Below are 27,629 nucleotides of genomic sequence, written 5' to 3'. Positions count from 1 at the left end.
ACACACAGCCTGACCCTCTCACTCACTCATACACCTCTCACAGACACAGTCGTGCTTCTCTACCCAGGAGTATCAGCCTAACCCGGACCCCACGAGGTAGGACCCCAACACGGCTACAACATGTCGGATAATAGCTCTAAGATCGACACGGACGTGTGGACCCTAACTCGGTTTGTGATGGAGACGGGGCGCCAGGTCAAGGGGTCAACGGGAGAGCTGACCCAGCTGATTAACAGTCTGCTGACATCCATCAAAGCCATCTCCTGCGCCGTGCGTAAGGCCGGACTCGCACACCTGTAAGTACTACACTGTCTCCCTGACTACAGCACACCTGTAAGTACTACACTGTCTCCCTGACTACAGCACACCTGTAAGTACTACACTGTCACCCTGACTACAGCACACCTGTAAGTACTACACTGTCTCCCTGACTACAGCACACCTGTAAGTACTACACTGTCTCTCTGACTACAGCACACCTGTAAGTACTACACTGTCTCCCTGCACCTCCACCTGTAAGTACTACACTGTCTCCCTGACTACAGCACACCTGTAAGTACTACACTGTCTCCCTGACTACAGCACACCTGTAAGTACTACACTGTCTCTCTGCACCTCCACCTGTACCTTTGAAACATAATTCAAAAGTTATTGGAAAGTCCTGATTGAAAGTTATGAACCATTTTCAATTCATTCATGCAACATGGATGGTAGAAGAGATTGAGAGACAGACAGTGTTTGTGATAGAGACAGTATATAGTGTTAATTAAGGACGTTCCCCTCTGCAGTGTGACATGTTTCTACGGTACTCCCCTCTCAGTTGAATCAGAGCATCAGGATGTTAAAGTCAGTTAGCTAACTACTGTTTGAGAGTAACCTCCAGGCAGCAGCATGTGAATGAAATGGGTGTGGTTAGTTGAATGCATGGGGACACATGCTTCTGCCATGACCTGTGATATTTAAGGCTGAATGTACTGTATGCTCCAGTAGGAGATAGCTGTTCTCTGGGACAGTACAGGATGTTGTATTCAGCAGGAGATAGCTGTTCTCTGGGACAGTACAGGATGTTGTATTCAGCAGGAGATAGCTGTTCTCTGGGACAGTACAGGATGTTGTATTCAGTAGGAGATAGCTGTTCTCTGGGACAGTACAGGATGTTGTATTCAGCAGGAGATAGCTGTTCTCTGGGACAGTACAGGATGTTGTATTCAGCAGGAGATATAATTTTTAAAGCCGTTTTTGCATCAGCCGATGTCACAAAGTGCTATTCAGAAACCCAGCCTAAAACCCCAAACAGCAAGCAATGCAGATGTAGAAGCCTGGTGGCTTCTCCAGATATAACAAACTGACCCTAGCCCCCCGACACATAAACTACTGCAGCATAAATACTGGAGGCTGAGACAGGGGGGGGCTGGAGGCCCTGTGGCCTCGTCCGACGATACCCACAGGACAGGGCCAACCAGGCAGGATATAACCCCACCCACTTTGCCAAAGCACATCCCCCACACCACTAGAGGGATATCTTCGAACCACCAACTTACTACCCTGAGATAAGGCTGAGTATAGCCCACAAAGATCTCCCCCACAGCAAGAACCCGAGGGGGGCGCCAACCCGGACAGGAAGATCACATCATTGACTCAAGTGATGCACCCCTCCAAGTTACAACATGGAAAAGCACCAGTAAGCCCGTGACTCAGCCTCTATAATAGGGTTAGAGGCAGAGAATCCCGGTGGAGAGAGGGGAACTGGCCAGGCAGAGACAGCAAGGGAGGTTCGTCGCTCCAGAGCCTTTCCATTCACCTTCACACTCCTGGGCCAGACTACACTCAATCATAGGACCTACTGAAGAGGTGAGTCTTCAATAAAGACTTAAAGGTTGAGACCGAGTCTGCGTCTCTCACATGGATAAGCAGATCATTCCATAAAAATGTAGCTCTATAGGAGAAAGCCCTAGCTCAAGCTGTTTGCTTTGAAGGTTAGCAGTAAAACCTTTAAATCAGCCCTTGCCTTAACAGGAAGCCAGTGTAGAGAGGCTAGCACTGGAGTTATATGTTCACATTTTTTGGTTCTAGTCAAGATTCTAGCAGCCGTGTTTAGAACTTGTTTAGATCTTATTGTTTCCTGGGAAGTAGAACTAGCATTTCTGTTTTGTTCGAGTTTAAAAGTAACACATTTTCCTTGTGTCTGAAACACAGGCTTTCAGGGAGGGGAATTTTAGGGCTTCACCATGTTTCATTGAAATGTACAGCTGTGTATCATCCGCATAGCAGTGAAAGTTAACATTATGTTTCCAAATGACATCACCAAGAGGTCAAATATATAATGAAAACAATAGTGGTCCTAAAACGGAACCTTGAGGAACACCGACATTTACAGGACAAACCATCCACAGAGACAAACTGATATCAAAAGCAGCATTAAGGTCTAGGAGCACAATGACAGATGCAGAGCCTCGGTCTGACGTCATTAAAAGGTAATTTACCACCTTCACGACTGCAGTCTCAGTGCTATGATGGGGTCTAAAACCAGACTGAAGCATTTCATAAACATTGTTTGTCTTCAGGAAGGCAATGAGTTGCTGCGCAACAGCTTTTTCAAGAATGTTTGAGAGGAATTGGAGATTCGATATCGGCCGATTAGTTTTTATATTTTCTCGTCAAGGTTTGGCTTTTTCACGAGAGGCTTTATTACTGTCACTTTTAGTGAGTTTGGTACACATCCGGTGGATAGAGAGCCATTTATTGTGTTCAACATAGGAGGACCAAGCACAGTAGCAGCTCTTTCCGTAGTTTAGTTGGAATAGGGTCCAGTATGCAGCTTGAAGGTTTAGAGGCCATGATTATTTTCATCAATGTGTCAAGAGATATAGTACTGAAACACTTGAGTGTTTCCCTTGATCCTAGGTCCTGGGAGAGTTGTGCAGACTCAGGACAACTGAGGTTTGGAGGAATACGCAGGTTTAAAGAAGGGCCCGTAATTTGCTTTCTAATAATCATAATCTTTTCCTCAAAGAAGTTCATGAATTTATCACTGCTAAAGTGAAAGTCATCCTCTCTTGGGGAATGCTGCTTTTTAGTTCAGCTTTGCGACAGTATCAAAAAACAATTTCGGATTGTTCTTATTTTCCTCAATTAAGTTAGAAAAATAGGATGATCGAGCAGCAGTAAGGGCTCTTCGGTACTGCACGGTACCGTCTTTCCAAGCTAGTCGGAAGACTTCCAGTTTGGTGTGGCGCCATTTCCGTTCCAATTTTCTGGAAGCTTGCTTCAGAGCTCGGGTATTTTCTGTGTACCAGGGAGCTAGTTTCTTATGAGAAATGTTTTTAGTTTTTAGGGGTGCAACTGCATCTAGGGTATTGCGCAAGGTTAAATTGAGATCCTCGGTTAGATGGTTAACTGATTTTTGTCCTCTGGCGTCCTTGGGTAGGCAGAGGGAGTCTGGAAGGGCATCAAGGAATCTTTGTGTTGTCTGTGAATTTATAGCACGACTTTTGATGGTCCTTGGTTGGGGTCTGAGCAGATTATTTGTTGCAATTGCAAACGTAATAAAATGGTGGTCTGATAGTCCAGGATTATGAGGAAAAACGTTAAGATCCACAACATTTATTCCATGGGACAAAACTAGGTCCAGCGTATGACTGTGACAGTGAGTGGGTCCAGAGACATGTTGGACAAAACCCACTGAGTCGATGATGGCTCCGAAAGCCTTTTGGAGTGGGTCTGTGGACTTTTGGGTCTGTGGGTCAGTGGACCATATTCTTAATGCCCAACCAGGCAGACAGTCTCCCTGTAACATTATCTGTTACACCTTCTCCTAGTACTGGAGAGTCTCCCTGTAACATTATCTGTTACACCTTCTCCTAGTACTGGAGAGTCTGTCTGTAACATTATCTGTTACACCTTCTCCTAGTACTGGAGAGTCTCCCTGTAACATTATCTGTTACACCTTATCCTAGTACTGGAGAGTCTCCCTGTAACATTATCTGTTACACCTTCTCCTAGTACTGGAGAGTCTGTCTGTAACATTATCTGTTACACCTTCTCCTAGTACTGGAGAGTCTCCCTGTAACATTATCTGTTACACCTTATCCTAGTACTGGAGAGTCTCCCTGTAACATTGTTTATAACAAATCCTTCATTGATTTAAACCACAGCATCTTTGACTGATTGACAGCTAATGTTGCATGTCGCTCTGCACGGACACCCACAGACACAGAAGGCATCTGCTCCAGCAGGTAAACTTCTCACAGTACAGTGAAGGTGGCAGGAGACGTGGTAACAAGGGTGTGTGTGTGTGTGTGTGTGTTCCAGCCAGGGCATTGCAGGGACAGTGAACACGACGGGTGATGACCAGAAGAAGCTGGACATCCTCTCTAATGACCTGGTCATTAATATGCTGAGGTCTTCATACGGAACCTGCTGCATGGTGTCAGAGGAGAACGAACATGCCATCATCACACCCAAGGAAAAGAGGGTATCTTCTGATCTTCTCTCTAATTGTTTAGATAAAAGTTTGGAAGACTATTCTCTTTCTCAGTTAATCTTTCATCGATTCCTCACATTCACTCTCCTTGCCTCTTCTAAAGGCCATTGAGGCTCCTTGGACCTTCTTCTGAGGAGTCGCAGAAAGACAAATTGAGAAAGAGACATAAAAATGTGCTAGAAGCCTACAGTACAGTCCCTAACAGCCTTCGAACACACATTTAATGACCCTGGTGGGAAGTCATGTAATTTAATGACCCTGGTGGGAAGTCATGTAATTTAATGACCCTGGTGGGAAGTCATGTAATTTAATGACCCTGGTGGGAAGTCATGTAATTTAATGACCCTGATGGGAAGTCATGTAATTTAATGACCCTGGTGGGAAATCATGTAATTTAATGACTCTGGTGGGAAGTCATGTAATTTAATGACCCTGGTGGGAAGTCATGTCATTTAATGACCCTGGTGGGAAATCATGTAATTTAATGACCCTGGTGGGAAGTCATGTAATTTAATGACCCTGATGGGAAGTCATGTAATTTAATGACCCTGATGGGAAGTCATGTAATTTAATGACCCTGGTGGGAAATCATGTAATTTAATGACTCTGGTGGGAAGTCATGTAATTTAATGACCCTGGTGGGAAGTCATGTAATATTAGTGTAGCAATATACATGTCCCCCTACCTCTACCCTCAAATGACCCCCCTGGTCTCTCCTCCAGGGTAAATACGTGGTGTGTTTTGACCCCCCTGGTCTCCCCTCCAGGGTAAATACGTGGTGTGTTTTGACCCCCCTGGTCTCTCCTCCAGGGTAAATACGTGGTGTGTTTTGACCCCCCTGGTCTCTCCTCCAGGGTAAATACGTGGTGTGTTTTGACTCCCCTGGTCTCTCCTCCAGGGTAAATACGTGGTGTGTTTTGATCCTCTGGATGGCTCCTCTAACATCGACTGCTTGGCTTCCATCGGCACCATCTTCGCAATCTACAAAAGGGTGAGTATGTCTGTAGTACAGTACACAGCATGTCAACACATGAAATCGTTTTTAGACATTTGTGTGTTCAACTATACAGTATGGAAATACTTTTTAAGAAACAGATATTCCTGACAGAAGTGTAGAAACAGATGAAATCAAATCAAATGTTATAGGTCACATACACATGGTTATCAGATGTTATTGCGAGTGTAGCGAAATGTTTGTACTTCTAGTTCCGACAGCGCAGCAATATCTAATAAGTAATCTAACAATTCCACATCAACTACCTAATACGCTTCTGTCAGGTATATCTGTTTCTACACTTCTGTCAGGTATATCTGTTTCTACACTTCTGTCAGGTATATCTGTTTCTACACTTCTGTCAGGTATATCTGTTTCTACACTTCCAGGGTATATCTGTTTCTACACTGTCAGGTATATCTGTTTCTACACTTCTGTCAGGTATATCTGTTTCTACACTTCTGTCAGGTATATCTGTTTCTACACTTCTGTCAGGTATATCTGTTTCTACACTTCTGTCAGGTATATCTGTTTCTACACTTCTGTCAGGTATATCTGTTTCTACACTTCTGTCAGGTATATCTGTTTCTACACTTCTGTTAGGTATATCTGTTTCTACACTTCTGTCAGGTATATCTGTTTCTACACTTCTGTCAGGTATATCTGTTTCTACACTTCTGTCAGGTATATCTGTTTCTACACTTCTGTCAGGTATATCTGTTTCTACACTTCTGTTAGGTATATCTGTTTCTACACTTCTGTCAGGTATATCTGTTTCTACACTTCTGTCAGGTATATCTGTTTCTACACTTCTGTCAGGTATATCTGTTTCTACATTTCTGTCAGGTATATCTGTTTCTACACTTCTGTCAGGTATATCTGTTTCTACATTTCTGTCAGGTATATCTGTTTCTACACTTCTGTCAGGTATATCTGTTTCTACACTTCTGTCAGGTATATCTGTTTCTACACTTCTGTCAGGTATATCTGTTTCTACACTTCTGTTAGGTATATCTGTTTCTACACTTCTGTTAGGTATATCTGTTTCTACACTTCTGTCAGGTATATCTGTTTCTACACTTCTGTCAGGTATATTTGTTTCTACACTTCTGTCAGGTATATCTGTTTCTACACTTCTGTCAGGTATATCTGTTTCTACACTTCTGTTAGGTATATCTGTTTCTACACTTCTGTCAGGTATATCTGTTTCTACACTTCTGTCAGGTATATCTGTTTCTACACTTCTGTCAGGTATATCTGTTTCTACATTTCTGTCAGGTATATCTGTTTCTACACTTCTGTCAGGTATATCTGTTTCTACACTTCTGTCAGGTATATCTGTTTCTACACTTCTGTCAGGTATATCTGTTTCTACACTTCTGTCAGGTATATCTGTTTCTACACTTCTGTCAGGTATATCTGTTTCTACACTTCTGTCAGGTATATCTGTTTCTACACTTCTGTCAGGTATATCTGTTTCTACACTTCTGTCAGGTATATTTGTTTCTACACTTCTGTCAGGTATATCTGTTTCTACACTTCTGTCAGGTATATCTGTTTCTACACTTCTGTCAGGTATATCTGTTTCTACACTTCTGTCAGGTATATCTGTTTCTACACTTCTGTTAGGTATATCTGTTTCTACACTTCTGTCAGGTATATTTGTTTCTACACTTCTGTCAGGTATATCTGTTTCTACACTTCTGTCAGGTATATCTGTTTCTACACTTCTGTCAGGTATATCTGTTTCTACACTTCTGTCAGGTATATGTGTATTTCTTTGTTATCTGTGATCGTTTTGTTGGTCTTGTTTATTTTTTAAATCATTGTACCTAAACTGTATGTGTAAACATGTATACGTAGGGCCCAGATGTAAAAGAGACCTTGGTCTCAGTCTGTTGAAATAAAGGTATAAGAAGACTAAATCTAAAGAGATGGAATATATAAATATTTGGATGGGCCCTGACCTAGCAGCATAGACAAGATGCAATAGATGGTATAAAATACAGTATATACATCTGGGATGAGTAGTGAAAGATATGTAAACATCATTATTAAAGTGGCATTAATAAAGTGACTAGTGATCCATTTATAAAAGTGGCCAATGATTTCAAGTATGTATTTTGGCAGCAGCTTCTCTGTGCTAGTGATGGCTGTTTAACAGTCTGATGGCCTTGAGATAGAAGCTATTTTTCAGTCGCTCAGTCCCTGCTTTGATGCACCTGTACTGACCTCGCCTTCTGAATGGTAGTGAGGTGAACACGCAGCGGCTCGGGTGGTTATCTGACTTCCGGCGCCAACTGAGATGGCCGCCTCGCTCCGCGTTCCTAGGAAACTATGCAGTTTTTTGTTTTTTTTACGTGTTATTTCTTACATTAGTACCCCAGGTCATCTTAGGTTTCATTACATACAGTCGAGAAGAACTACTGAATATAAGATCAGCGTCAACTCACCATCAGTACGACCAAGAATATGTTTTCTGCGACGCGGATCCTGTATTCTGCCTTACAAACAGGACAACGGAATGGATCGCATGCAGCGACCCAAGGAAACGACTCCGAAAAAGAGGGAAACGCGGCGGTGTTCTGGTCAGACTCCGAAAAAGGGCACATCGCGCACCACTTCCCAGCATTCTTCTTGCCAATGTCCAGTCTCTCGACAAGGTTGACGAAATCCGAGCAAGGGTGGCATTCCAGAGGGACATCAGAGACTGCAACGTTCTCTGCTTCACGGAAACATGGCTTACTGGGAAGACGCTATCCAGGGCGGTGCAGCCAACGGGTTTCTCCACGCATCGCGCCGACAGAAACATACATCTCTCTGGTAAGAAGAGTGGCGGGGGCGTATGCCTCATCTATAGAAGTTTGTGAGGGTTTTAGGTGACAAGCCAAATATTTTCAGCCTCCTGGTGCTGTTGCGCCTTCTTCAACACAGAGTCTGTGTGGGTGGACCATTTCAGTTTGTCCGTGATGTGCACGCCGAGTAGCAGAAGTGTAGAAACAGATATGTCTAACAGAAATGTAGTGTATTTGTGACATTCAATACATGCTGAGGGGCAATTTAGTATGGGTAAATCTGTTGTTTATATGCACTCTGTCTGTTCTCTGACGTGTGTCTCCTTGTGTCTCTCTCCATGTGCCTCTCCAGATTGACGAGGTAACTGCCCCACTGATCGCCAGCCTGATCATATGCACCAGCTAAGCTATGGAATTATATTATGGAACTGTTAAAGCTAGGATTGACACATTCCTTAGACATTAGACACTAGCATGAACACATTCCTTAGACATTAGACACTAGCATGAACACATTCCTTAGACATTAGACACTAGCATGAACACATTCCTTAGACATTAGACACTAGCATGAACACATTCCTTAGACATTAGACACTAGCATGAACACATTCCTTAGACATTAGACACTAGCATGAACACATTCCTTAGACACTAGCATGAACACATTCTTTAGACATTAGACACTAGCATGAACACATTCTTTAGACATTAGACACTAGCATGAACACATTCCTTAGACATTAGTCGTTAGGATTGATACATTCTTTAGACATTAGTCATTAGGTTTGACACATTCCTTAGACATTAGTCGTTAGGATTGATACATTCTTTAGACATTAGTCGTTAGGTTTGACACATTCCTTAGACATTAGTCGTTAGGATTGATACATTCTTTAGACATTAGACACTAGCATGAACACATTCCTTAGACATTAGACACTAGCATGAACACATTCCTTAGACATTAGACACTAGCATGAACACATTCCTTAGACATTAGTCGTTAGGATTGATACATTCTTTAGACATTAGTCGTTAGGTTTGATACATTCTTTAGACATTAGACACTAGCATGAACACATTCCTTAGACATTAGACACTAGCATGAACACATTCCTTAGACATTAGACACTAGCATGAACACATTCCTTAGACATTAGTCGTTAGGATTGATACATTCTTTAGACATTAGTCGTTAGGCTTGATACATTCTTTAGACATTAGTCGTTAGGATTGATACATTCTTTAGACATTAGTCATTAGGATTGATACATTCTTTAGACATTAGTCATTAGGATTGACACATTCCTTAGACATTAGACACTAGCATGAACACATTCCTTAGACATTAGTCGTTAGGATTGATACATTCTTTAGACATTAGTCATTAGGTTTGACACATTCTTTAGACATTAGTCATTAGGTTTGACACATTCCTTAGACATTAGACACTAGCATGAACACATTCCTTAGACATTAGTCGTTAGGATTGATACATTCTTTAGACATTAGACACTAGCATGAACACATTCCTTAGACATTAGACACTAGCATGAACACATTCCTTAGACATTAGACACTAGCATGAACACATTCCTTAGACATTAGTCGTTAGGATTGATACATTCTTTAGACATTAGTCATTAGGTTTGACACATTCCTTAGACATTAGTCGTTAGGATTGATACATTCTTTAGACATTAGTCGTTAGGCTTGATACATTCTTTAGACATTAGTCGTTAGGATTGATACATTCTTTAGACATTAGTCATTAGGATTGATACATTCTTTAGACATTAGTCATTAGGATTGACACATTCCTTAGACATTAGACACTAGCATGAACACATTCCTTAGACATTAGTCGTTAGGATTGATACATTCTTTAGACATTAGTCATTAGGATTGACACATTCTTTAGACATTAGTCGTTAGGATTGATACATTCTTTGGACATTAGTCGTTAGGATTGATACATTCTTTAGACATTAGTCGTTAGGATTGATACATTCTTTAGACATTAGTCGTTAGGATTGATACATTCTTTAGACATTAGTCGTTAGGATTGATACATTCTTTAGACATTAGTCATTAGGATTGACACATTCTTTAGACATTAGTCGTTAGGATTGATACATTCTTTAGACATTAGTCATTAGGATTGACACATTCTTTAGACATTAGTCATTAGGATTGATACATTCTTTAGACATTAGTCGTTAGGATTGATACATTCTTTAGACATTAGACACTAACAACATGATTCTTAGTATCATAGTATCAGACATAGTATTAGTATCAGACATGCATAATTGACAGAGAAATTCAGTCCAAGCTGTGGTTGAGTTGAAGGAGCTACAACAGATGAAGGATCCATCCATGCTCCAGCACCAGCAGGCTTAGAAGACCGCAGTTACAATAACCAACAATAGAGGGTGCTGTTGTTGCACAGACCTGACATGCAATAATCATATCACGCTCAACATTTACACAAATACTTTATTTTATGGTAGTAGTAGATTTTATTTCACTGACTCATGTTAGCATGTTATATACAGTGTGTTTAGCTCTATCAGGGGGATATTCAGCTGGCCCATGTTAGCATGTTAGCATGTTATATCCAGTGTGTATAGCTCTATCAGGGGGATATTCAGCTGGTCCATGTTAGCATGTTATATCCAGTGTGTTTAGCTCTATCAGGGGGATATTCAGCTGGCCCATGTTAGCATGTTAGCATGTTATATCCAGTGTGTATAGCTCTATCAGGGGGATATTCAGCTGGCCCATGTTAGCATGTTATATTTAGCATGTTATATACAGTGTGGATATTCAGCTGGCCCATGTGTGGATATTCAGCTGGCCCATGTTAACATGTTAGCATGTTATATCCAGTGTGTATAGCTCTATTAGGGGGAATATCCAGCTGGCACATGTTATATCCAGTGTGTATAGGTCTATTAGGGAGGAATATCCAGCTGGCCCATGTTAGCATGTTAGCATGTTATATCCAGTGTGTATAGCTCTATGAGGGGGAATATCCAGCTGGCCCATGTTATATCCAGTGTGTATAGGTCTATTAGGGGGAATATCCAGCTGGCCCATGTTCTATCCAGTGTGTATAGCTCTATTTGGGGGAATATCCAGCTGGCCCATGTTCTATCCAGTGTGTATAGGTCTATTAGGGGGAATATCCAGCTGGCCCATGTTCTATCCAGTGTGTATAGGTCTATTAGGGGGAATATCCAGCTGGCCCATGTTCTATCCAGTGTGTATAGCTCTATTAGGGGGAATACCCAGCTGGCCCATGTTCTATCCAGTGTGTATAGCTCTATTAGGGGGAATATCCAGCTGGCCCATGTTCTATCCAGTGTGTATAGCTCTATTTGGGGGAATATCCAGCTGGCCCATGTTCTATCCAGTGTGTATAGGTCTATTAGGGGGAATATCCAGCTGGCCCATGTTCTATCCAGTGTGTATAGCTCTATTTGGGGGAATATCCAGCTGGCCCATGTTATATCCAGTGTGTATCGGTCTATTGGGGGGAATATCCAGCTGGCCCATGTTCTATCCAGTGTGTATAGGTCTATTAGGGGGAATATCCAGCTGGCCCATGTTCTATCCAGTGTGTATAGCTCTATTTGGGGGAATATCCAGCTGGCCCATGTTCTATCCAGTGTGTATAGGTCTATTAGGGGGAATATCCAGCTGGCCCATGTTCTATCCAGTGTGTATAGCTCTATTAGGGGGAATATCCAGCTGGCCCATGTTCTATCCAGTGTGTATAGCTCTATTTGGGGAATATCCAGCTGGCCCATGTTCTATCCAGTGTGTATAGGTCTATTAGGGGGAATATCCAGCTGGCCCATGTTCTATCCAGTGTGTATAGCTCTATTTGGGGGAATATCCAGCTGGCCCATGTTATATCCAGTGTGTATCGGTCTATTGGGGGGAATATCCAGCTGGCCCATGTTCTATCCAGTGTGTATAGGTCTATTAGGGGGAATATCCAGCTGGCCCATGTTCTATCCAGTGTGTATAGCTCTATTTGGGGGAATATCCAGCTGGCCCATGTTCTATCCAGTGTGTATAGGTCTATTAGGGGGAATATCCAGCTGGCCCATGTTCTATCCAGTGTGTATAGGTCTATTAGGGGGAATATCCAGCTGGCCCATGTTCTATCCAGTGTGTATAGCTCTATTAGGGGGAATACCCAGCTGGCCCATGTTCTATCCAGTGTGTATAGCTCTATTAGGGGGAATATCCAGCTGGCCCATGTTCTATCCAGTGTGTATAGCTCTATTTGGGGGAATATCCAGCTGGCCCATGTTCTATCCAGTGTGTATAGGTCTATTAGGGGGAATATCCAGCTGGCCCATGTTCTATCCAGTGTGTATAGGTCTATTTGGGGGAATACCCAGCTGGCCCATGTTCTATCCAGTGTGTATAGGTCTATTAGGGGGAATATCCAGGTGGCCCATGTCATATCCAGTGTATATAGGTCTATTATGGGGAATATCCAGCTGGCCCATGTTATATCCAGTGTGTATCGGTCTATTGGGGGGAATATCCAGCTGGCCCATGTTCTATCCAGTGTGTATAGGTCTATTAGGGGGAATACCCAGCTGGCCCATGTTCTATCCAGTGTGTATAGGTCTATTAGGGGGAATACCCAGCTGGCCCATGTTCTATCCAGTGTGTATAGGTCTATTAGGGGGAATATCCAGCTGGCCCATGTTATATCCAGTGTGTATAGGTCTATTAGGGAGGAATATCCAGCTGGCCCATGTTATATCCAGTGTGTATAGGTCTATTAGGGGGAATATCCAGCTGGCCCATGTTCTATCCAGTGTGTATAGGTCTATTAGGGAGGAATATCCAGCTGGCCCATGTTATATCCAGTGTGTATAGGTCTATTAGGGGGAATATCCAGCTGGCCCATGTTCTATCCAGTGTGTATAGGTCTATTAGGGGGAATATCCAGCTGGCCCATGTTATATCCAGTGTGTATAGGTCTATTAGGGGGAATATCCAGCTGGCCCATGTTCTATCCAGTTCGTATAGGTCTATTAGGGGAATATCCAGCTGGCCCATGTTCTATCCAGTTCGTATAGGTCTATTAGGGGGAATATCCAGCTGGCCCATGTTATAGCCAGTGTGTATAGGTCTATTAGGGGGAATATCCAGCTGGCCCATGTTATATCCAGTGTCTATAGGTCTAGCCAATATAGGTCTTGCCAGTGGACACAGCCAGTGTGTAGTTTATGTTCTAATTCATGTCTACTTGGCAGAATCACAATCATGAACATTTAGACTGTTCTCAGGGCAGATCTGATTGTAGCTAGATATGTTCCAGTCGTGTCGGGAACAATTTTCGCTAACCCTAACTGTTTTCCTACCTAATTGTCCTAACCTTAACCTAATTCTCCTAACGTACCACGTTAATTCTCCTAACCTTAACCTAATTCTCCTAACCTGGCATGTTAATTCTCCTAAACTGACATGTAAATTCTCCTAACCTTAACCTAATTCTCCTAACCTGGCATGTTAATTCTCCTAAACTGACATGTAAATTCCTGTAACTTCTTAAGGATCGGACACTTTTTTTCAATGACATACCCCAAATATGACTGCCTATAGCAAAGACATACCTAAATCTAACTGTCCTGAAGCAATGACATACCTAAATCTAACTACCTATAGCAATGACATACCTAAATCTAACTGTCCTGAAGCAATGACATACCTAAATCTAACTGTCCTGAAGCAATGACATACCTAAATCTAACTACCTATAGCAATGACATACCTAAATATAACTACCTATAGCAATGACATACCTAAATCTAACTGTCCTGAAGCAATGACATACCTAAATCTAACTGTCCTGAAGCAATGACATACCTAAATCTAACTGTCCTGAAGCAATGACATACCTAAATCTAACTGTCCTGAAGCAATGACATACCTAAATCTAACTGTCCTGAAGCAATGACATACCTAAATCTAACTGTCCTGAAGCAATGACATACCTAAATCTAACTACCTATAGCAATGACATACCTAAATCTAACTACCTATAGCAATGACATACCTAAATCTAACTGTCCTGAAGCAATGACATACCTAAATCTAACTGTCCTGAAGCAATGACATACCTAAATCTAACTGTCCTGAAGCAATGACATACCTAAATCTAACTGTCCTGAAGCAATGACATACCTAAATCTAACTGTCCTGAAGCAATGACATACCTAAATCTAACTTTCCTGAAGCAGGGATATGCATATTCTTGGTACCATTTGAAAGGACACTCTTTTTTAGTTTGTGGAAATGTAGGAGAATATGACACATTAGATCTGGTGAAAGACAATACAAAGAAAAAACAACCGTTTTTTTGTATTATTTTTGTACCATCATCTTTGAAATGCAAGAGAAAAGCCATAATGTATTATTCCAGCCCAGGTGCAATTTAGATTTTGTGCATGTGCAAAGAAAGACTGATCCAATGAACCATTGCATTTCTGATCAAAATGTTGTATCAAGACTGCCCAAATGTGCCTAATTTGTTTATTAATAACTTTTCAAAGTTCAAAACTGTGCACTCTCCTCAAACAATAGCATGGTATTATTTCACTGTAATAGCTACTGTAAATTGGACAGTGCAGTTAGATTAACAAGAATTTAAGCTTTCTGCCAATATCAGATATGTCTATGTCCTGGGAAATGTTCTTGTTACTTACAACCTCATGCTAATCGCATTAGCCTACGTTAGCTCAACCGTCACGCAGGGGACCCACCAATCCTGAAGAAGTTTCTCCTAACCTTAACCTAATTCTCCTAACCTGACACGTTCATTCTCCTAACATTAACCTAATTCTCCTAACCTGCTACTAAAAGTCAGTGATCGTCAAAACCGGCAGACTTGCCCTGAGAGTAGTGTGAATATCCACTAATATGATACAATGTCTATTTTTGTCAGACATCAACTAAGGACGCCACAGAGAAGGATGCGCTGCAGCCTGGCAGCAAGATTGTTGCCGCGGGATATGCACTCTATGGTAGTGCCACCTTGGTTGCCCTCTCCACCGGACAGGGCCTCAACTTCTTTATGCTGGACCCTGTGAGTTTGTGGAAGTAATAGCCCCATATTCAAAGTTAATTCACAGGAGTTTCCTTAGCGCAGGCTAATCCACCACCCACACTGAGCAACAGTGTTTAATCAGACTCAAGGACAGATATAGAGGACAGAGAACAGAGACAGAGGCAGAGGACAGAGACAGAGGTCAGAGACAGAAGAAAGGGGACAGAGACAGAGGACATAGAGAGGACTGAGACAGACAGAGGTCAGAGACAGAAGAGAAACAAAGTAAAAAGACAGAGGACAGTGACAGAGGACAGAGGCCAGTGACAGAGGACAGGGACAGAGGACAGTGACAGAGGACAGGGACAGAGGACCCAGTGACAGAGGACAGGGACAGAGGACAGGGACGGAGGCCAGAGGGCAGTGGACAGTGACAGAGGACAGGGACAGAGGACAGGGACAGAGGCCAGAGGGCAGTGGACAGTGACAGAGGACAGCGACAGAGGACAGGGACAGAGGACAGGGACAGAGGGCAGTGGACAGTGACAGAGGACAGAGGACAGTGACCGTGACAGAGGACAGAGACAGTGACTGAGGACAGAGGACAGAGGCCAGTGTTGGTAAAATAACAAGTGAATGTCCTTAACTAACTGTGTTGTTTGGTTTCCAGGCGATTGGAGAGTTTATCCTGACAGAGAAAAATGTGAAGATCAAGCCCAAAGGAAAGATCTACAGTCTGAACGAGGGATACGCCAAATACATGCACCCATCCATCAACGCGTACCTGAAGCACAAGAAATACCCAGAGGTACACACATACACACACACAAACATGATCATCACCTGACACCTTGAGTTTTGGAACCACAAATAACTTTTAGCGATCTTCCATTTCCCCATTAAACACACTAGCCTTATGGAACCCATTAAACACACTAGCCTTATGGAACCCATTAAACACACTACATTTACATTACATTTAAGTCATTTAGCAGACGCTCTTATCCAGAGCGACTTACAAATTGGTGCATTCACCTTATGACATCCAGTGGAACAGCCACTTTACAATAGTGCATCTAAATATTTTAAGGGGGGAAGGGGGGAGGTGAGAAGGATTACTTTATCCTATCCTAGGTATTCCTTAAAGAGGTGGGGTTTCAGGTGTCTCCGGAAGGTGGTGATTGACTCCGCTGTCCTGGCGTCGTGAGGGAGTTTGTTCCACCATTGGGGAGCCAGAGCAGCGAACAGTTTTGACTGGGCTGAGCGGGAACTGTAGTTCCTCAGTGGTAGGGAGGCGAGCAGGCCAGAGGTGGATGAACGCAGTGCCCTTATTTGGGTGTAGGGCCTGATCAGAGACTGGAGGTACTGAGGTGCCGTTCCCCTCACAGCTCCGTAGGCAAGCACCATGGTCTTGTAGCGGATGCGAGCTTCAACTGGAAGCCAGTGGAGAGAGCGGAGGAGCGGGGTGACGTGAGAGAACTTGCGAAGGTTGAACACTAGACGGGCTGCGGCGTTCTGGATGAGTTGTAGGGGTTTAATGGCACAGGCAGGGAGCCCAGCCAACAGCGAGTTGCAGTAATCCAGACGGGAGATGACAAGTGCCTGGATTAGGACCTGCGCCGCTTCCTGTGTGAGGCAGGGTCGTACTCTGCGGATGTTGTAGAGCATGAACCTACAGGAACGGGCCACCGCCTTGATGTTAGTTGAGAACGACAGGGTGTTGTCCAGGATCACGCCAAGGTTCTAGCCTTATGGAACCTATTACACACACTAGCCTTATGGAACCCATTAAACACACTAGCCTTATGGAACCTATTACACACACTAGCCTTATGGAACCCATTACACACTAACCTTATGGAACCCATTACACACACTAGCCTTATGGAACCCATTAAACACACTAGCCTTATGGAACCCATTAAACACACTAGCCTTATGGAACCCATTAAACACACTAGCCTTATGGAACCCATTAAACACACTAGCCTTATGTATTCTTGCTGACAGTGAGTCCAGTTGTCAGTTGGCCTCACAGTAACCTCTCTGTCTAGCCTTATGGAACCCACCATAATTGTATTCTTGCTGACAGTGATTCCAGTAGTCAGTTACTCTCACCTCATGGTACCACTCACTAGCTCATACTACAGGTAAAGGGGGGGTCAAACACAACCCCATTCACATCGAGGAGGCTGTAGTGGAGTGGGTCGAGAGTTCCTTTGTGTCCACATTACCAACAAACTATCATGTTCAAAAACTCACCAAGAAAGTCGTGAAGAGGGCACCACAACACCTTTTCCCCCTCAGGAGACTGAAAAGATTTGGCATGGGTCCCCAGATCCTCAAAAATGTCTACAGCTGCACCATCGAGAGCACACTGACCAGTTGTATGGTAACTGCTTGGCATCCGACCATACGGCGCTACAGAGGGTTGTGCGTAGCGTATGGCCCAGGATATTCACTGGGGCCAAGCTTCCTGCCATCCCGTACCTACAGTGCCTTGCGAAAGTATTCGCCCCCCTTCAACTGAAAAATTGGGCGTGCAAACTTATTCAGCCCCCTTAAGTTAATACTTTGTAGCGCCACCTTTTGCTGCGATTACAGCTGTAAGTCGCTTGGGGTATGTCTCTATCAGTTTTGCACATCGAGAGACTGACATTTTTTCCCATTCCTCCTTGCAAAACAGCTCGAGCTCAGTGAGGTTGGATGGTGAGCATTTTTGAACAGCAGTTTTCAGTTCTTTCCACAGATTCTCGATTGGATTCAGGTCTGGACTTTGACTTGGCCATTCTAACACCTGGATATGTTTATTTTTGAACCATTCCATTGTAGATTTTGCTTTATGTTTTGGATCATTGTCTTGTTGGAAGACAAATCTCCGTCCCAGTCTCAGGTCTTTTGCAGACTCCATCAGGTTTTCTTCCAGAATGGTCCTGTATTTGGCTCCATCCATCTTCCCATCAATTTTAACCATCTTCCCTGTCCTTGCTGAAGAAAGGCAGGCCCAAACCATGATGCTGCCACCACCATGTGTGACAGTGGGGATGATGTGTTTAGGGTGATGAGCTGTGTTGCTTTTACGCCGAACGTAACGTTTTGCATTGTTGCCAAAAAGTTCAATTTTGGTTTCATCTGACCAGAGCACCTTCTTCCACATGTTTGGTGTGTCTCCCAGGTGGCTTGTGGCAAACTTTAAACGAAACTTTTTATGGATATCTTTAAGAAATGGCTTTCTTCTTGCCACACTTCCATAAAGGCCAGATTTGTGCAATATACGACTGATTGTTGTCCTATGGACAGAGTCTCCCACCTCAGCTGTAGATCTCTGCAGTTCATCCAGAGAGATCATGGGCCTCTTGGCTGCATCTCTGATCAGTCTTCTCCTTGTATGAGCTGAAAGTTTAGAGGGACGGCCAGGTCTTGGTAGATTTGCAGTGGTCTGATACTCCTTCCATTTCAATAGTATCACTTGCACAGAGCTCCTTGGGATGTTTAAAGCTTGGGAAATCCGGCTTTAAACTTCTTCACAACAGTATCTCGGACCTGCCTGGTGTGTTCCTTGTTCTTCATGATGCTCTCTGCGCTTTTAACGGACCTCTGAGACTATCACAGTGCAGGTGCATTTATACGGAGACTTGATTACACACAGGTGGATTGTATTTATCATCATTAGTCATTTAGGTCAACATTGGATCATTCAGAGATCCTCACTGAACTTCTGGAGAGAGTTTGCTGCACTGAAAGTAAAGGGGCTGAATAATTTTGCACGCCCAATTTTTCAGTTTTTCATTTGTATTTTTTTTTAAATATCCAATAAATGTCGTTCCACTTCATGATTGTGTCCCACTTGTTGTTGATTCTTCACAAAAAAATACAGTTTTATATCTTTATGTTTGAAGCCTGAAATGTGGCAAAAGGTCGCAAAGTTCAAGGGGGGCGAATACTTTCGCAAGGCACTGTATATACCAGGCGGTGTCAGAGAAAGGCCCAAAAGATTGTCACCCAATACTCCAGTCACCTAAGTCATAGACTGTTCTTTCAGCTACTGCACGGCAAGCGGTACCAGAGCGCCAAGTCCAGCTCCAAAAGGCTCCTTACCAGCTTCTACCCCCAAGCCATAAGACTGCTGAACAGCTCCTACCCCCAAGCCATAAGACTGCTGAACAGCTCCTACCCCCAGGCCATAAGACTGCTGAACAGCTCCTACCCCCAAGCCATAAGACTGCTGAACAGCTCCTACCCCCAAGCCATAAGACTGCTGAACAGCTCCTACCCCCAAGCCATAAGACTGCTGAACAGCTCCTACCCCCAGGCCATAAGACTGCTGAACAGCTCCTACCCCCAGGCCATAAGACTGCTGAACAGCTCCTACCCCCAAGCCATAAGACTGCTGAACAGCTCCTACCCCCAAGCCATAAGACTGCTGAACAGCTCCTACCCCCAAGCCATAAGACTGCTGAACAGCTCCTACCCCCAGGCCATAAGACTGCTGAACAGCTCCTACCCCCAGGCCATAAGACTGCTGAACAGCTCCTACCCCCAAGCCATAAGACTGCTGAACAGCTCCTACCCCCAAGCCATAAGACTGCTGAACAGCTCCTACCCCCAGGCCATAAGACTGCTGAACAGCTCCTACCCCCAGGCCATAAGACTGCTGAACAGCTCCTACCCCCAGGCCATAAGACTGCTGAACAGCTCCTACCCCCAGGCCATAAGACTGACTGAACAGCTCCTACCCCCAGGCCATAAGACTCCTACCCCCAGCTGAACAGCTCCTACCCCCAGCTGAACAGCTCCTACCCCCCCCCAGGCCATAAGACTGCTGAACAGCTCCTACCCCCAGGCCATAAGACTGCTGAACAGCTTCTACCCCCAGGCCATAAGACTGCTGAACAGCTCCTACCCCCAGGCCATAAGACTGCTGAACAGCTCCTACCCCCAGGCCATAAGACTGCTGAACAGCTCCTACCCCCCAAGCCATAAGACTGCTGAACAGCTCCTACCCCCAGGCCATAAGACTGCTGAACAGCTCCTACCCCCAGGCCATAAGACTGCTGAACAGCTTCTACCCCCAGGCCATAAGACTGCTGAACAGCTTCTACCCCCAAGCCATAAGACTGCTGAACATCTAATAAAATGGCCACCTGGACTATTTACATTGACCCCCACCATTTGTTTTGTACACTGCTGCTACACACCGTTTATTATCATCAAATCAAATTTATTTATAAAGCCCTTCTTACATCAGCTGATATCTCAAAGTGCTGTACAGAAACCCAGCCTAAAACCCCAAACCGCAAGCAATGCTGTTTGGCACCTCAGGAGTAAATGTCAGTTGACTTTTCATAGCCGATCCTTCAGAGTATCTCTACTGCTCCTGCTGTCTCTAGAGAGTTGAAAACAGCAGGTCTGGGACAGGTAGCAGGTCTGGGACAGGTAGCAGGTCTGGGACAGGTAGCAGGTCTGGGACAGGTAGCAGGTCTGGGACAGGTAGCAGGTCTGGGACAGGTCTCTGGGACAGGTAGCAGGTCTGGGACAGGTAGCAGGTCTGGGACAGGTAGCAGGTCTGGGACAGGTAGCAGGTCTGGGACAGGTAGCAGGTCTGGGACAGGTAGCAGGTCTGGGACAGGTAGCAGGTCTGGGACAGGTAGCAGGTCTGGGGCAGGTCTCTGGGACAGGTAGCAGGTCTGGGACAGGTAGCAGGTCTGGGACAGGTAGCAGGTCTGGGACAGGTAGCAGGTCTGGGACAGGTAGCAGGTCTGGGACAGGTAGCAGGTCTGGGACAGGTAGCACGTCTGGGACAGGTAGCACGTCAGGTACTATGCATATTATCTATGCATAGTCATTTTACCCCTACCTACATGTACAAATTACCTTGTTTTACTAACTTGTACTCATGCACAATGACCTGGCACCGGTACCCCCTGTATATAACCTTATTTATATAGCCTCATTATTGTTATTTTATTGTGTTACTTTTTAATTGATTTTTTACGGTGTTTTATTTTGTAAATCTTTACTTAACTCTATTTTCCTAAAACTGCATTGTTGGTTAAGGGTTTGTAAGTAAGAATTTCACGGTAAGGTCTACTACACCTGTTGTATTCGGCTCATGTGACAAATAACATGTGATTTGATTTGATCGGTGTGAGGATGCATCAATCAAATGTATTTTTATAGCCCTTTTTACATCAGCCGATGTCACAAAGTGCTATAGTGAAACACAGCCTAAAACCCCAAACAGCAAGCAATGCAGGTGTAGAAGCATGGTGGCTAGGAAAAACTCCCAAGAAAGGCAGGAACATAGGAAGAAACCTAGAGAGGAACCAGGCTCTGAGGGGTGGCCAGTCATCTTCTGGCTGTGCCGGGTAGAGATTATAACAGAACATGGCCAAGATTTTCAAACGTTCAAAGATGACCTGCAGGGTCAAATAATATTAATAATCAGTGGTTGTAGAGGGTGCAACAGGTCAGCACCTCATGAGTAAATGTCAGCTGGCTTTTTATAGCTGGGTTAAAGACAGCAGGTGCGGAAGAGAGAGAGAGTTGAAAACAGCAGGTCTGGGACATTTAGCACGTCCGGTGAACAGGTCAGGATTCCATAGCCGCAGGCAGAACAGTTGAAACTGGAGCAGCAGCACGGCCAGGTGGACTGGGGACAGCAAGGAGCCATCAGGCCAGGTAGTCCTGGGGCATTGTCCTCCGAGAGAAAGAGAGAGAGAATTAGAGAGAGCATACTTAAATTCACACAGGACACCGGATACGATAGGAGAAGTACTCCAGATATAACAAACTGACCCTAGCCCCCCGACACAAACTACTGAATAAATACTGGAGGCTGAGACAGGAGGGGTCAGGAGACACTGTGGCCCAGTCCGATGATACCCCCGGACAGGGCCAACCAGGCAGAATATAACCCCACCCACTTTGCCAAAGCACAGTCCCCAAGGATTCAGTTTGTCTGTGATGTGTACGCCGAGGAGCTTAAAACTTACTACCCTCTCCACTACTGTTCCATCGATGTGGATAGGGGGGTGTTCCCTCTGCTGATTCCTGAAGTCCACAATCATCTCCTTAGTTTTGTTGACGTTGAGTGTGAGGTTGTTTTCCTGACACCACACTCTGAGGGCCCTCACCTCCTCCCTGTAAGCAGTCTCGTCGTTGTTGGTAATCAAGCCTACCACTGTTGTGTCGTCCGCAAACTTGATGATTGAGTTGGAGGCGTGCGTGGCCACGCAGTCATGGGTGAACAGGAGAGGGCTCAGAACGCACCCTTGTGGGGCCCCAGTGTTGAGGATCAGCGGGGTGGAGATGTTTTTGCCTACCCTCACCACCTGGGGGCGGCCCGTCAGGAAGTCCAGTACCCAGTTGCACAGGGCGGGGTCGAGACCCAGGGTCTCGAGCTTGATGACGAGCTTGGAGGGCACTATGGTGTTAAATGCCGAGCTGTAGTCGATGAACAGCATTCTCACATAGGTATTCCTCTAGTCCAGATGGGTTAGGGCAGTGTGCAGTGTGATTAACAGGTGTAATAAGTCCAACCCCTTACAGATGGGATTAGTTTAGAAACATTTCAGTTATTTATCTTTGTATAGTATAAGATTAATGAATCAATGTGCATGCAGAAACATAGATATTAAAATAAAAAATTCTAAAAATCAACCTGCAACAAAGCATCCTGGGAAATATGATAGAGGTCCTTCAAGAGTTAACGGAAATTAACTCAACACAGTCGATTAACCAACACCACGCAGTGTTGATACCACTGTAATTCAAATAACACTTTATTTATTCACCGCAGGTGGTATCAATTTTAATCCCACTGGTGTTAACACCATTAGAATCAACACTCAGATATAACACTGGTGTTAACACCATTAGAATCAACACTCAGATATAACACTGGTGTTAACCCCACTAGAATTAACACTCAGATATAACACTGGTGTTAACCCCACTAGAATTAACACTCAGATATAACACTGGTGTTAACCCCACTAGAATCAACACTCAAATATAACACTGGTGTTAACCCCATTAGAATCAACACTCAGATATAACACTGGTGTTAACCCCACTAGAATCAACACTCAGATATAACACTGGTGTTAAACACATTAGAATCAACACTCAGATATAACACTCACAACACTTTTTACATTAACACTGAGATTTTAACACGTGCAAATGTGCTGTGTAGCTGTGCATAGCCTCCTGTTGCTTGCTACTGTAGCTTCATCTATGGCTCTGGCAAACGAATGTAGTTGTGATGGTATCAATCAAAACTGTACATCAATCAATCAAAGTTGTTTTGATAACAGTGTATGGTGATGAGAGTTCAGTGTCTTGTCTCTGCCCCTATAGGACGGGAGCGCTCCCTATGGAGCAAGGTATGTGGGCTCTATGGTGGCAGACGTCCATCGCACCATCGCATATGGAGGAATCTTCATGTACCCCGCCAATGAAAAGAGCCCTAAGGGAAAGGTAGGTTTAGCCTTAACCATTGACCTCTAACCCCTAACCCCTGACCTTTAACCCTAACCCTATCAACAAGAAGAGCCCCAAGGGCAAGGTAGGCAGGCCCTGACCCTAAAAGTATCCCTTGACCTCTAATCCCTCACCTCTAACCATGCCAGTGAAAAGATTAGTTGAATTATAGACTCTATAGATTTAACTCATCCACAGACCACAGAAAACAGGTCAAGTGGTTATTTTTGTATTTGTATTATTTATCTTTTGGGTGGGGGGGGTCAAGGTGAGGAGGGGGATTATTTAAGATAATGTTTGAAGAGGTAGGGTTTCAGATGTTTTCAGAAGATGAGCAGGGACTCTGATGTCCTAGATTCAGGGGGAAGCTGGTTCCACCATTGGGGTGCCAGAACAGAGGAGGAGGATAGACTGGGCTGAGACAGGAGCTGCCCTCCCGTGGGGGTTGGAGGGCCAAGGGACCGGAGGTGACAGAACAGAGGAGGAGCATAGACTGGGCTGAGACAGGAGCTGCCCTCCCGTGGGGGTTGGAGGGCCAAGGGACCAGAGGTGACAAAACAGAGGAGGAGGATAGACTGGGCTGAGACAGGAGCTGCCCTCCCGTGGTGGTTGGAGGGCCAAGGGACCGGAGGTGACAGAACAGAGGAGGAGCATAGACTGGGCTGAGACAGGAGCTGCCCTCCCGTGGGGGTTAGAGGGCCAAGGGACCTGAGGTGACAGAACAGAGGAGGAGGATAGACTGGGCTGAGACAGGAGCTGCCCTCCCGTGGGGGTTAGAGGGCCAAGGGACCTGAGGTGACAGAACGGAGTGCTCGGGTTGGGGTGTAGGGTTTGAGCCTGAAGGTAGGAAGGGGCAGTTCCCCTTGCAGTTCCGTAGGTAAGCATCATGGTCTGGTAGTGGAGCTTCAACTGGAGGCCAGTGGAGAGTGAGGAGGAGCAGCGTGACATGAGAGAACTTGGGTTCAAAACCAGGCGGCCTGCTGCAATCTCAATAGTTTGCATGGGTTTGACGGCACAAGCGGGGAGCCCAGCCAACAGAGAGTTGCAGATGTCCAGACGGGAGATGACAAGTCCCTGGATTAGGACCTGCGCCACTTCCTGTACTCTACGGATGTTGTTGAGCATGATCCTGCAGGAGTCCAGAGGGGAGATGACGAGCCTGTATTAGGACCTGTGCCGATTCCTGTGTGAGGTAGGGTCATACTCTACGGATATTGTTGAGCATGATCCTGCAGGAGTCACTTGGTTTGATGTTTGCAGAGAACAACAGGGAGTCGTCCAGGGTCACGCCAAGGTTCCTTGTACTCTGGGAGGGCAATACTGTGGAGTCAACTGTGATGTAGAGGTCTTTAATTGAGCGGGGAGGCGTTCCCCGGGAGGAAGAGCAGCGCCGTCTTGTTGAGGTGGTGGGACAACATCCAAGCTGAGATATCTGCCAGGCACGCAGAGATGCGTTTCGCCACCTGGGTGTCAGAAGGGGGGAAGAAGAAAGGTAGTTGAGTGTCATCCGCATAGCAATGACAGGAGAGACCATGTGAGGATATAGCTGTAGTAATACCATTACAGCTGTGTAATACCATTACAGCTGTGGTAATACCATTACAGCTGTGGTAATACCATTACAGCTGTAGTAATACCATTACAGCTGTAGTAATACCATTACAGCTGTAGTAATACCATTACAGCTGTAGTAATACCATTACAGCTGTAGTAATACCATTACAGCTGTAGTAATACCATTACAGCTGTAGTAATACCATTACAGCTGTGGTAATACCATTACAGCTGTGGTAATACCATTACAGCTGTAGTAATACCATTACAGCTGTGGTAATACCATTACAGCTGTAGTAATACCATTACAGCTGTGGTAATACCATTACAGCTGTGGTAATACCATTACAGCTGTGGTAATACCATTACATTTACATTTAAGTCATTTAGCAGAGGCTCTTATCCAGGGCGACTTGGTAATACCATTACAGCTGTGGTAATACCATTACAGCTGTGGTAATACCATTACAGCTGTAGTAATGCCATTACAGCTGTGGTAATACCATTACAGCTGTAGTAATACCATTACAGCTGTGGTAATACCATTACAGCTGTGGTAATACCATTACAGCTGTGGTAATACCATTACAGCTGTGGTAATACCATTACAGCTGTTGTAATACCATTACAGCTGTAGTAATACCATTACAGCTGTGGTAATACCATTAAAGCTGTAGTAATACCATTAAAGCTGTAGTAATACCATTAAAGCTGTCGTAATACCATTAAAGCTGTCGTAATACCATTACAGCTGTCGTAATACCATTACAGCTGTCGTAATACCATTGCAGTTGTAGTAGAGTCTCTGTCTATGGGGAAACAGGGCCCAGATCTCTCCGGCTATGGGGAAACAGGGCCCAGATCTCTCCGGCTGTGGGGAAACAGGGCCCAGGTCTCTCTGGATGTGGGGAAACAGGGCCCAGGGCTCTCCGGATGTGGGGAAACAGGGCCCAGGGCTCTCCGGATGTGGGGAAACAGGGCCCAGGTCTCTCTGGATGTGGGGAAACAGGGCCCAGGTCTCTCCGGATGTGGGGAAACAGGGCCCAGGTCTCTCTGGATGTGGGGAAATAGGGCCCAGGTCTCTCGATGTGGGGAAACAGGGCCCAGGTCTCTCGATGTGGGGAAACAGGGCCCAGGTCTCTCGATGTGGGGAAACAGGGCCCAGGTCTCTCTGGATGTGGGGAAACAGGGCCCAGGTCTCTCTGGATGTGGGGAAAGGGCCCAGGTCTCTCTGGCTGTGGGGAAACAGGGCCCAGGCCTCTCTGGCTATGGGAAACAGAACCCAGGGCTCTCTGGATGTGGGGAAACAGAGCCCAGGCCTCTCTGGCTATGGGGAAACAGAACCCAGGGCTCTCTGGATGTGGGGAAACAGGGCCCAGGTCTCTCTGGATGTGGGGAAACAGGGCCAAGATCTCTCTGGCTAAGAGAAGGAAAGTTAAGAAAGGTATAAACAATAGCTAATCCAGTTAAATAGGTTGAAGCTGTGTATCACTCCTTCACATTCCCTCCTCTAATCTTGGTGTGTGTATTCCTTTCCCTTTCCTAGCTGCGTTTGCTGTACGAGTGCAACCCCATTGCCTTCCTGATCGAGCAGTGTGGAGGCGTGGCCACTACGGGAGAAGGGCGTGTCCTAGACGTGGTTCCAACCAACATCCACCAGAGAGTTCCGTTTATTGTGGGTTCACCTGATGACGTCAACGAGTACCTCGACTTTGTCAAGAAGCACAAGTAGAGCGACAACAAAACTTGAATAAAAGTTAAATACCAACAAAAAAACCATGAGTAACTACATGTCTGTCCATCAGCAAGAAGAGCAAATGGCATCCTCTTCCTTATATACTGCACTGCTTTTGACCAGGGCCCATATTTCAGGATTCAGATATTCCACTCTTCCTGTTCATGTAACCCTATCCTCAACTCTACTAGAACCAGAACTCTGACAGCTGTTTGTCTCATAGGCTCACTTTATACTCTAGAGAGCAGCCTGCCAGTAGTAAGACACAGTATCAATAATATCGCCCTAAAGCCAAACTAACCTGAAGAATTGAGAGACTTCCGGGCTGACTTGTCTGTGTTTTGTGATGTGTGCTAAAGATTAGCTTGCGCCGCCAACGGTCCAACCTGCCAATCAGAGTTTTGATCAGAAAGAGAAGGAAAGGAGGGAAGAAGGAAATAGAGACAAAGCTAAGTCTGCATAAATAATACTATAATAACACTGATCGAGGTCTGATG

General features: G+C 44.8%; 1 protein-coding gene across 1 annotated transcript; it reads left to right on the top strand.

The window, feature by feature from the left end:
• On the top strand, positions 1-27,173 carry fbp2 (fructose-1,6-bisphosphatase 2). Its single transcript, XM_046348252.1, has 8 exons — positions 1-296; positions 4,312-4,474; positions 5,382-5,474; positions 8,625-8,633; positions 15,255-15,395; positions 16,027-16,164; positions 23,721-23,840; positions 26,944-27,173. Exons 1-8 carry the CDS (start codon positions 121-123, stop codon positions 27,127-27,129), a joined length of 1,026 nt encoding a protein of 341 aa, XP_046204208.1. The 5' UTR covers positions 1-120; the 3' UTR covers positions 27,130-27,173.
• Positions 27,174-27,629: the final 456 nt, after the last annotated feature.

Source organism: Oncorhynchus gorbuscha, linkage group LG04 (assembly GCF_021184085.1).
Source record: "Oncorhynchus gorbuscha isolate QuinsamMale2020 ecotype Even-year linkage group LG04, OgorEven_v1.0, whole genome shotgun sequence".
Lineage (NCBI taxonomy): Eukaryota > Metazoa > Chordata > Actinopteri > Salmoniformes > Salmonidae > Oncorhynchus > Oncorhynchus gorbuscha.
This window is presented reverse-complemented; position numbering and strand designations above follow the sequence as displayed.

What these genes read in the sequence shown, in the direction of transcription:
- fbp2 (XM_046348252.1), top strand. Translation starts at nt 121, where the DNA reads ATGTCGGATAATAGCTCTAAGATCGACACGGACGTGTGGACCCTAACT. An exon ending in AAGGCCGGACTCGCACACCT is followed by an intron (nt 297 to 4,311) that starts GTAAGTACTACA and finishes TGTGTGTTCCAG; the next exon opens with CCAGGGCATTGCAGGGACAG. An exon ending in AAAAGAGCCCTAAGGGAAAG is followed by an intron (nt 23,841 to 26,943) that starts GTAGGTTTAGCC and finishes TCCCTTTCCTAG; the next exon opens with CTGCGTTTGCTGTACGAGTG.